This window comes from Ranitomeya imitator, chromosome 2 (assembly GCF_032444005.1).
Source record: "Ranitomeya imitator isolate aRanImi1 chromosome 2, aRanImi1.pri, whole genome shotgun sequence".
NCBI classification, from domain to species: domain Eukaryota; kingdom Metazoa; phylum Chordata; class Amphibia; order Anura; family Dendrobatidae; genus Ranitomeya; species Ranitomeya imitator.
Genome location: NC_091283.1, coordinates 169,802,660 through 169,815,002, shown reverse-complemented (window position 1 = coordinate 169,815,002; position 12,343 = coordinate 169,802,660). Strand labels below are relative to the sequence as shown.

The 12,343-nt window shown below is 37.9% G+C and overlaps 1 protein-coding gene across 1 annotated transcript in view; it reads right to left on the bottom strand.

The window, feature by feature from the left end:
* Positions 1–9,117: 9,117 nt before the first annotated feature.
* The window catches only part of PLXNA3 (plexin A3), a 109,996-nt gene continuing 106,770 nt past the window's right edge, over positions 9,118–12,343 (bottom strand). The window contains exon 32 of the mRNA XM_069747929.1: positions 9,118–12,102. Coding sequence (XP_069604030.1) covers positions 12,007–12,102 — 96 coding nt within the window. The 3' untranslated portion in view covers positions 9,118–12,006. The remainder of the gene's footprint in view (positions 12,103–12,343) is intronic.

The following is a 12,343-nucleotide window of genomic DNA, read 5'->3' as shown; positions in this document are numbered from 1 at the left end:
TAACTTGGCATTGTGACATTTGGACTGTAGATCAGCCTGGAAGTGTGAAATGCACTGCAGCAAAAAAGAATGTTATTTCTTTGTTTATTTTTTTTTTTAAATTGTGAAAAGTCTTTTCAGAGGGTCATTTATTATTCAACCCCTCAACCCACCAGAATTCTGTTTGGTTCCCCTAAAGTATTAAGTAGTTCAGGCACAAAGAACAATGAGCTTTACATGTTTGGATTAATTATCTCTTTTTCCAGCCTTTTCTGACTATTTAAGACCCTCCCCAAACTTGTGAACAGCACTCATACATGGTCAACATGGGAAAGACAAAGGAGCATTCCAAGGCCATCAGAGACAAGATCGTGGAGGGTCACAAGGCTGGCAAGGGGTACAAAACCCTTTCCAAGGAGTTGGGCCTACCTGTCTCCACTGTTGGGAGCATAATCCGGAAGTGGAAGGCTTATGGAACTACTGTTAGCCTTCCACGGCCTGGACAGCCTTTGAAAGTTTCCTCCCGTGCCGAGGCCAGGCTTGTCCGAAGAGTCAAGGCTAACCCAAGGACAACAAGGAAGGAGCTCCGGGAAGATCTCATGGCAGTGGGGACATTGGTTTCAGTCAATACCATAAGTAACGTACTCCACCGCAATGGTCTCCGTTCCAGACGAGCCCGTAAGGTACCTTTGCTTTCAAAGCGTCATGTCAAGGCTTGTCTACAGTTTGCTCATGATCACTTGGAGGACTCAGACTGACTGGTTCAAGGTTCTCTGGTCTGATGAGACCAAGATCGAGATCTTTGGTGCCAACCACACACATGACGTTTGGAGACTTGATGGCACTGCATACGACCCCAAGAATACCATCCCTACAGTCAAGCATGGTGGTGGCAGCATCATGCTGTGGGGCTGTTTCTCAGCCAAGGGGCCTGGCCATCTGGTCCGCATCCATGGGAAGATGGATAGCACGGCCTACCTGGAGATTTAGGCCAAGAACCTCCGCTCCTCCATCAAGGATCTTAAGATGGGTCGTCATTTCATCTTCCAACAAGACAACGACCCAAAGCACACAGCCAAGAAAACCAAGGCCTGGTTCAAGAGGCAAAAAATCAAGGTGTTGCAGTGGCCTAGTCAGTCTCCTGACCTTAACCCAATTGAAAACTTGTGGAAGGAGCTCAAGATTAAAGTCCACATGAGACACCCAAAGAACCTAGATAACTTGGAGAAGATCTGCATGGAGGAGTGGGCCAAGATAACTCCAGAGACCTGTGCCGGCCTGATCAGGTCTTATAAAAGACGATTATTAGCTGTAATTGCAAACAAAGGTTATTCCACAAAATATTACACCTAGGGGTTGAATAATAATTGACCCACACTTTTATGTTTAAAATTTATAAAAATTTAACTAAGCAACAAAACTTTTTGGTTTGTAAGATTTATGCATCCGTTAATAAATCCTGCTCTTGTTTGAAGTTTGAAGGCTCTAACTTATTTGCATCTTATTAAACCTGCAAAATCTGCAGGGGGTTGAATACTACTTGTAGGCACTGTAACTACTATAATACTGCTTCTATGTACAAGAATATAACTACTATAATACTGCTCCGATGTACAAGAATATAACTACTATAATACTGCTCCGATGTACAAGAATATAACTACTATAATACAGCTATTATGTACAAGAATAAAACTACTATAATACTGCTCCTATGTACAAGAATATAACTCTTACAATACTGCCCCTATGTATATGTACAAAAATAAAACTACTATAATACTGACCCCTATGTACAAGAATATAACTACTATAATACAGCTATTATGTACAAGAATATATCTACTATAATACTGCCCCTATGTACAAGAATATAACTCCTATAATACTGCCCCTATGTATATGTACAGGAATATAACTGCTATAATACTGACCCTATGTACAAGAATATAACTACTATAATACTGCTCCTATGTACAAGAATATAACTACTATAATACTGCTCCGATGTAGAAGAATATAACTACTATAATACAGCCCCTATGTACAAGAATAAAACTACTATAATAGTGCTCCTATGTACAAGAATATAACTCCTATAATACTGCCCCTATGTATATGTACAGGAATATAACTGCTATAATACTGCCCCTATGTACAAGAATATAACTACTATAATACAGCTATTATGTACAAGAATATATCTACTATAATACTGCCCCTATGTACAAGAATATAACTCCTATAATACTGCCCCTATGTATATGTACAGGAATATAACTACTATAATACTGCCCCTATGTACAATAAAATAACTGCTATAATACTGCTCCTATGTACAAGAATATAACTACTATAATACTGCTCCTATGTACAATATAACTACTATAATACTGCTCCGATGTAGAAGAATATAACTACTATAATACAGCCCCTATGTACAAGAATAAAACTACTATAATAGTGCTCCTATGTACAAGAATATAACTCCTATAATACTGCCCCTATGTATATGTACAGGAATATAACTGCTATAATACTGCCCCTATGTACAAGAATATAACTACTATAATACAGCTATTATGTACAAGAATATATCTACTATAATACTGCCCCTATGTACAAGAATATAACTCCTATAATACTGCCCCTATGTATATGTACAGGAATATAACTGCTATAATACTGCCCCTATGTACAAGAATAAAACTACTATAATACTGCCCCTATGTACAAGAATATAACTACTGTAATACTGAACCTATGTACAAGAATATAACTACTATAATACAGCTATTATGTACAAGAATATATCTACTATAATACTGCCCCTATGTACAAAAATATAACTACTATAATACTGCCCCTATGTACAATAAAATAACTGCTATAATACTGCTCCTATGTACAAGAATATAACTACTATAATACTGCTCCTATGTACAAGAATATAACTACTATAATACTGCTCCGATGTAGAAGAATATAACTACTATAATACAGCCCCTATGTACAAGAATAAAACTACTATAATAGTGCTCCTATGTACAAGAATATAACTCCTATAATACTGCCCCTATGTATATGTACAGGAATATAACTGCTATAATACTGCCCCTATGTACAAGAATATAACTACTATAATACAGCTATTATGTACAAGAATATATCTACTATAATACTGCCCCTATGTACAAGAATATAACTCCTATAATACTGCCCCTATGTATATGTACAGGAATATAACTGCTATAATACTGCCCCTATGTACAAGAATAAAACTACTATAATACTGCCCCTATGTACAAGAATATAACTACTGTAATACTGAACCTATGTACAAGAATATAACTACTATAATACAGCTATTATGTACAAGAATATATCTACTATAATACTGCCCCTATGTACAAAAATATAACTACTATAATACTGCCCCTATGTATATGTACAGGAATATAACTGCTATAATACTGCCCCTATGTACAAGAATAAAACTACTATAATACTGCCCCTATGTACAAGAATATAACTACTGTAATACTGAACCTATGTACAAGAATATAACTACTATAATACTGCCCCTATGTACAAGAATATAACTACTATAATACAGCTATTATGTACAAGAATATATCTACTATAATACTGCCCCTATGTACAAGAATATAACTCCTATAATACTGCCCCTATGTATATGTACAGGAATATAACTGCTATAATACTGCCCCTATGTACAAGAATATAACTACTATAATACTGCTCCTATGTACAAGAATATAACTACTATAATACTGCTCCGATGTAGAAGAATATAACTACTATAATACAGCCCCTATGTACAAGAATAAAACTACTATAATAGTGCTCCTATGTACAAGAATATAACTCCTATAATACTGCCCCTATGTATATGTACAGGAATATAACTGCTATAATACTGCCCCTATGTACAAGAATAAAACTACTATAATACTGCCCCTATGTACAAGAATATAACTACTGTAATACTGAACCTATGTACAAGAATATGTACAGGAATATAACTGCTATAATACTGCCCCTATGTACAAGAATATAACTACTATAATACTGCCCCTATGTACAAGAATATAACTACTGTAATACTGAACCTATGTACAAGAATATAACTACTATAATACTGCCCCTATGTACAAGAATATAACTACTATAATACAGCTATTATGTACAAGAATATAACTACTATAATACTGCTCCTATGTACAAGAATATAACTCCTATAATACTGCCCCTATGTATATGTACAGGAATATAACTGCTATAATACTGCCCCTATGTACAAGAATAAAACTACTATAATACTGCCCCTATGTACAAGAATATAACTACTATAATACAGCTATTATGTACAAGAATATATCTACTATAATACTGCCCCTATGTACAAGAATGTAACTACTATAATACTGCCCATATGTACAAGAATATAACTACTATCATACTGCCCCAATGTACAAGAATATAACTACTATAATACAGCTATTATGTACAAGAATATACGGTAACTCCTATAATACTGCCCCTATGTACAAGAATATAAACAAGAATATAACTACTATAATACTTCCCCTATGTACAAGAATATAACTACTATAATACTGCTCCTATGTACAAGAATATAACTACTATAATACTGCTCCTATGTACAAGAATATAACTACTATAATACTGTCCCCTATGTACAAGAATATAACTACTATAATACTGCTCCTATGTACAAGAATATAACTACTATAATACAGCTATTATGTACAAGAATAAAACTACTATAATACTGCTCCTATGTACAAGAATATAACTCTTACAATACTGCCCCTATGTATATGTACAAAAATAAAACTACTATAATACTGACCCCTATGTACAAGAATATAACTACTATAATACAGCTATTATGTACAAGAATATATCTACTATAATACTGCCCCTATGTACAAGAATATAACTCCTATAATACTGCCCCTATGTATATGTACAGGAATATAACTGCTATAATACTGCCCCTATGTACAAGAATATAACTACTATAATACTGCTCCTATGTACAAGAATATAACTACTATAATACTGCTCCGATGTAGAAGAATATAACTACTATAATACAGCCCCTATGTACAAGAATAAAACTACTATAATAGTGCTCCTATGTACAAGAATATAACTCCTATAATACTGCCCCTATGTATATGTACAGGAATATAACTGCTATAATACTGCCCCTATGTACAAGAATAAAACTACTATAATACTGCCCCTATGTACAAGAATATAACTACTGTAATACTGAACCTATGTACAAGAATATGTACAGGAATATAACTGCTATAATACTGCCCCTATGTACAAGAATATAACTACTATAATACTGCCCCTATGTACAAGAATATAACTACTGTAATACTGAACCTATGTACAAGAATATAACTACTATAATACTGCCCCTATGTACAAGAATATAACTCCTATAATACTGCCCCTATGTATATGTACAGGAATATAACTGCTATAATACTGCCCCTATGTACAAGAATATAACTACTATAATACAGCTATTATGTACAAGAATATAACTACTATAATACTGCTCCTATGTACAAGAATATAACTCCTATAATACTGCCCCTATGTATATGTACAGGAATATAACTGCTATAATACTGCCCCTATGTACAAGAATAAAACTACTATAATACTGCCCCTATGTACAAGAATATAACTACTATAATACAGCTATTATGTACAAGAATATATCTACTATAATACTGCCCCTATGTACAAGAATGTAACTACTATAATACTGCCCATATGTACAAGAATATAACTACTATCATACTGCCCCAATGTACAAGAATATAACTACTATAATACAGCTATTATGTACAAGAATATACGGTAACTCCTATAATACTGCCCCTATGTACAAGAATATAAACAAGAATATAACTACTATAATACTTCCCCTATGTACAAGAATATAACTACTATAATACTGCTCCTATGTACAAGAATATAACTACTATAATACTGCTCCTACGTACAAGAATATAACTACTATAATACTGTCCCCTATGTACAAGAATATAACTACTATAATACTGCTCCTATGTACAAGAATATAACTACTATAATACAGCTATTATGTACAAGAATAAAACTACTATAATACTGCTCCTATGTACAAGAATATAACTCTTACAATACTGCCCCTATGTATATGTACAAAAATAAAACTACTATAATACTGACCCCTATGTACAAGAATATAACTACTATAATACAGCTATTATGTACAAGAATATATCTACTATAATACTGCCCCTATGTACAAGAATATAACTCCTATAATACTGCCCCTATGTATATGTACAGGAATATAACTGCTATAATACTGCCCCTATGTACAAGAATATAACTACTATAATACTGCTCCTATGTACAAGAATATAACTACTATAATACTGCTCCGATGTAGAAGAATATAACTACTATAATACAGCCCCTATGTACAAGAATAAAACTACTATAATAGTGCTCCTATGTACAAGAATATAACTCCTATAATACTGCCCCTATGTATATGTACAGGAATATAACTGCTATAATACTGCCCCTATGTACAAGAATAAAACTACTATAATACTGCCCCTATGTACAAGAATATAACTACTGTAATACTGAACCTATGTACAAGAATATGTACAGGAATATAACTGCTATAATACTGCCCCTATGTACAAGAATATAACTACTATAATACTGCCCCTATGTACAAGAATATAACTACTGTAATACTGAACCTATGTACAAGAATATAACTACTATAATACTGCCCCTATGTACAAGAATATAACTCCTATAATACTGCCCCTATGTATATGTACAGGAATATAACTGCTATAATACTGCCCCTATGTACAAGAATATAACTACTATAATACAGCTATTATGTACAAGAATATAACTACTATAATACTGCTCCTATGTACAAGAATATAACTCCTATAATACTGCCCCTATGTATATGTACAGGAATATAACTGCTATAATACTGCCCCTATGTACAAGAATAAAACTACTATAATACTGCCCCTATGTACAAGAATATAACTACTATAATACAGCTATTATGTACAAGAATATATCTACTATAATACTGCCCCTATGTACAAGAATGTAACTACTATAATACTGCCCATATGTACAAGAATATAACTACTATCATACTGCCCCAATGTACAAGAATATAACTACTATAATACAGCTATTATGTACAAGAATATACGGTAACTCCTATAATACTGCCCCTATGTACAAGAATATAAACAAGAATATAACTACTATAATACTTCCCCTATGTACAAGAATATAATTACTATAATACTGCTCCTATGTACAAGAATATAACTACTATAATACTGCTCCTACGTACAAGAATATAACTACTATAATACTGTCCCCTATGTACAAGAATATAACTACTATAATACTGCTCCTATGTACAAGAATATAACTACTATAATACAGCTATTATGTACAAGAATATATCTACTATAATACTGCCCCTATGTACAAGAATATAACTCCTATAATACTGCCCCTATGTATATGTACAGGAATATAACTGCTATAATACTGACCCTATGTACAAGAATATAACTACTATAATACTGCTCCTATGTACAAGAATATAACTACTATAATACTGCTCCGATGTAGAAGAATATAACTACTATAATACAGCCCCTATGTACAAGAATAAAACTACTATAATAGTGCTCCTATGTACAAGAATATAACTCCTATAATACTGCCCCTATGTATATGTACAGGAATATAACTGCTATAATACTGCCCCTATGTACAAGAATAAAACTACTATAATACTGCCCCTATGTACAAGAATATAACTACTGTAATACTGAACCTATGTACAAGAATATGTACAGGAATATAACTGCTATAATACTGCCCCTATGTACAAGAATAAAACTACTATAATACTGCCCCTATGTACAAGAATATAACTACTGTAATACTGAACCTATGTACAAGAATATAACTACTATAATACTGCCCCTATGTACAAGAATATAACTACTATAATACTGCCCCTATGTATATGTACAGGAATATAACTGCTATAATACTGCCCCTATGTACAAGAATAAAACTACTATAATACTGCCCCTATGTACAAGAATATAACTACTATAATACAGCTATTATGTACAAGAATATATCTACTATAATACTGCCCCTATGTACAAGAATGTAACTAATATAATACTGCCCATATGTACAAGAATATAACTACTATCATACTGCCCCAATGTACAAGAATATAACTACTATAATACAGCTATTATGTACAAGAATATACGGTAACTCCTATAATACTGCCCCTATGTACAAGAATATAAACAAGAATATAACTACTATAATACTTCCCCTATGTACAAGAATATAACTACTATAATACTGCTCCTATGTACAAGAATATAACTACTATAATACTGCTCCTATGTACAAGAATATAACTACTATAATACTGTCCCCTATGCACAAGAATATAACTACTATAATACTGTCCTATGTACAAGAATATAACTACTATAATACTGCCCCTATGTACAAGAATGTAACTAATATAATACTGCCCATATGTACAAGAATATAACTACTATCATACTGCCCCAATGTACAAGAATATAACTACTATAATACAGCTATTATGTACAAGAATATACGGTAACTCCTATAATACTGCCCCTATGTACAAGAATATAAACAAGAATATAACTACTATAATACTTCCCCTATGTACAAGAATATAACTACTATAATACTGCTCCTATGTACAAGAATATAACTACTATAATACTGCTCCTATGTACAAGAATATAACTACTATAATACTGTCCTATGTACAAGAATATATTTACTATAATACTGCCCCATGTACAAGAATATAACTACTATAATACTACCCCTATGTATGAGAATATAAACCATGTAATAGGGGAGAGAAATCAGGAAATGTAGTAGGGTTGATGTCGCTTGGAACAGCAGGAACAAATGAGAAAACATCAAGAACAATTCAGTTTTTGAAATCATTTATTTTGAAAAAACAAAAAATAAAAACAAGAAAATAAAAAAACAAAATTCATCATTAAATAAAACCGCCATGCTCACAGTATCGGATCCGCTGCCACCGTAGACATAAAGTGCTGATAAAATACTGTGGACCCTGCACGTGTCATGGTGTCACCTCTGCTCAGATCCCATGGGGTGGAGTATGTTACTAAGGCACCTAAATCCCTTCATTCAGTGGTGGAGATTTTAACCCCTTGGATGCTGGACAAGAAAAAAAAAAAAAACATCTCAACAGGTCACCATTCCTTGGGGCTGGAAATGGCAGGGATTGTGAAGGGGGTTGTATGTGGGATGAGGAGGGAGGACGGAAGAGGGAGGGGCAGACACAGGACAGTGGCACAGATTTACAAAATATATATATATATGCTTCTTCATATTTACACACTGTCACACCGCGGGAACCCTGCACGTGTGGGGTATCGTCAGGTAGGGGCACACACACCACGCACGCCCACGCTACTATGGAATGTATCCAGTTTGGCAAAGAAGAACATTGGCAGTCACGTGCCCATTACCTGGAGAGGGCAGGGGGCACTCAGGTATCCAAGCCTGATGAGTGGCATGAGAGTAGAAGGATGCACACAGCCATGCCAGGGACACAGGAGCCTGGTAACATCAGTGGCAGGGAATCATGCAGCATGGCACTGGGCACAAGATCAATGGCCTGGCACTCAAAGTGCCCCTGACTGTGCAGAACCAAACACACCCGCCGGGAGCAGCAGTGGGCAGAGGAAGCGGAGGGAGGGTAACTAAGAAGCAATGAGATGCCAGCGTGTGGTTAGTTATTGCTTTCTAGTATATGCTTTGGTTTGGGTCCCCAATAAAAAAGAAAAGCGCCTGCAAGTGATCCGCTGGCAGGGGAATTATTCCTGGCAGACCCTGTCACCCACAGAGGGGCAGGTCACATACAGTGAAGAGACTCCGCCATGTAACCCCCTCACACCATGGGGGTGTCCAGGTCAGAATGCCAGGAGGAGAGAAGGGGCGATGACATCAGAATGCCAGGAGGAGAGAAGGGGCGATGACATCAGAATGCCAGGAGGAGAGAAAGGGGCGATGACATCAGAATGCCAGGAGGAGAAAAGGGGTGATGACATCAGAATGCCAGGAGGAGAGAAGGGGTGACATGAGAATGCCAGGCGGAGAAAAGGGGTGATGACATCAGAATGCCAAGCGGAGAGAAGGGGTGATGGCATCAGAATGCCAGGCGGAGAGAAGGGGTGATGACATCAGAATGCCAGGCGGAGAGAAGGGGTGATGACATCAGAAGGCCAGGCGGAGAGAAGGAGTGATCACGTCAGAATGCCAGGAGGAGAGAAGGAGTGATCACGTCAGAATGCCAGGAGGAGAGGAGTGATCACGTCAGAATGCCAGGAGGACAGACAGGGTTGATCAGGTCAGAATGCCAGGAGGAGTGATGGGGTGTTCAGGTCAGAATGCCAGGAGGAGAGGAGTGATCAGGTCAGAATGCCAGGAGGAGAGAAGGGGTGATTAGGTCAGAATGCCAGGAGGAGTGATGGAGTGTTCAGGTCAGAATGCCAGGAGGAGAGAAGGGGTGTTCAGGAATGGGGGACAGGGGTAAATGTATCATTATCAGGGTCCCCAGCGTCAGTCACACCCCAGCAGTGACGGACAGCACATTGCACACAGCCTCGCACGGCTCACACTCTGCAGCGCAGGAGGAGACAGGAATAAATTAAATAAATTAAATTAAATATAAAAACCAAGGTCTAGATACCAGAGCCTGGAGTGAGCGCAGTGCCCAGCGTGTGCCCGCCGCGCACACAGACGGGGGTGAGGGAGGGCGCAGTGTGCTCCCAAAAAGTGAAGGGTTAAACCAGGAGACAGAGCCCAAAAATGATAATAAAATCTATATAAAAATTCGGTCTATTGCCTGGTGCCAAAGCATCGGTGTGACACGCACCACGTGTCCGGACTCCAGTCTTTCCACAGGACAAGATTTACAATGAGGCGTAGGAGGGTGAGATGTGGGAATGGCCGGGCGCCGCTCACATCCACGACAGCACTGACACCGCATGGCACAAATCGCATTAACAAAACGGGGCCCCTCCTACCTAAGAAACCTAATCTGGGGATCCCCTCGTTTCACATCACAGATATGTGGTAGCTCCACCTGCTCTCCACAAAAGTCTGGGGGATGCACTGAAAACACATATGAGGAGCAGCAATAAACTGGGGAGAGGGTACAATAGTGCAGTGAGATTATTAGGGGATCATCACGAACACAGGGGCGGGGGAGGGGGCAGGCGTCCCTCTGAGTCATATGGCTTCACTTTACCAAATCAGTCATGTCCTCCCTGTGTACAGGCTCCTGATCGGCGAGGGAGTCCAGGGACGAGAGGTGTGGTAGTAGGTGAGGACACAGTCCCTTTAAGGAGTTTGCAGAGCTTGAAACGCTGTTGTGCACACCAACACCACCCAGTGGTCAGCAAGGAGTATTACAGCAAAGCGCAGTCTCCGCTCTGCTCTCCCAAGCACAAGGCACTGAAAGACGGGCACCTTGTCACACGGACGAAGAAGAAAGATGAGGCGTGGGCATGCCATGGGACGGCGCGGTGCCATGGCTGGTGAAGATCTGCTGTTAGCCTGGGTAAAGGTTCAGGCGCTGGTCACACAGGTCCCATCGGTGGCCCGCGTTGAGTCTCTGCGGCAGTGCCATAGCTTTGCACATCTGCCCGTCACCCCTCCAAGTCACCTTGCAGTAATGGTGGCCTCCAGTTGGGCCCCTACCTATCGGTCTCTGATTCCTCTTGGGGTCCTGGGGAGTTAAGGTTGAGAGGGTAGAAGGGACAGAGGGGAGATTCACGCGATTCAGCTGTTACTGGAGACCATGTTAATGACTTGTTCCAGCTTCTGCCGCAGTTTGTGTTTCCGGCAGTAAGAATCGCGATCCAGAGCGGTGAGGATCTAAGAGGACAGAGATGAGAAGCCATTACTACCCGGCACACACGGCTTGTCTATCTGTAGCCTTGGGGGTCCCTCTAGCTGCACTATAAAGGGGAACCAACCTATATCTGCACAGGATGTGGACATCTCACCACTCAACCAGTTGCTAGACCGCTGCAGCCTGTGATTGACAGCAGCAATCAGATGACTTGGGTATATTTTTCTAATGATACAATGCTCAGAGTCAGCTGACTGCTGCAGT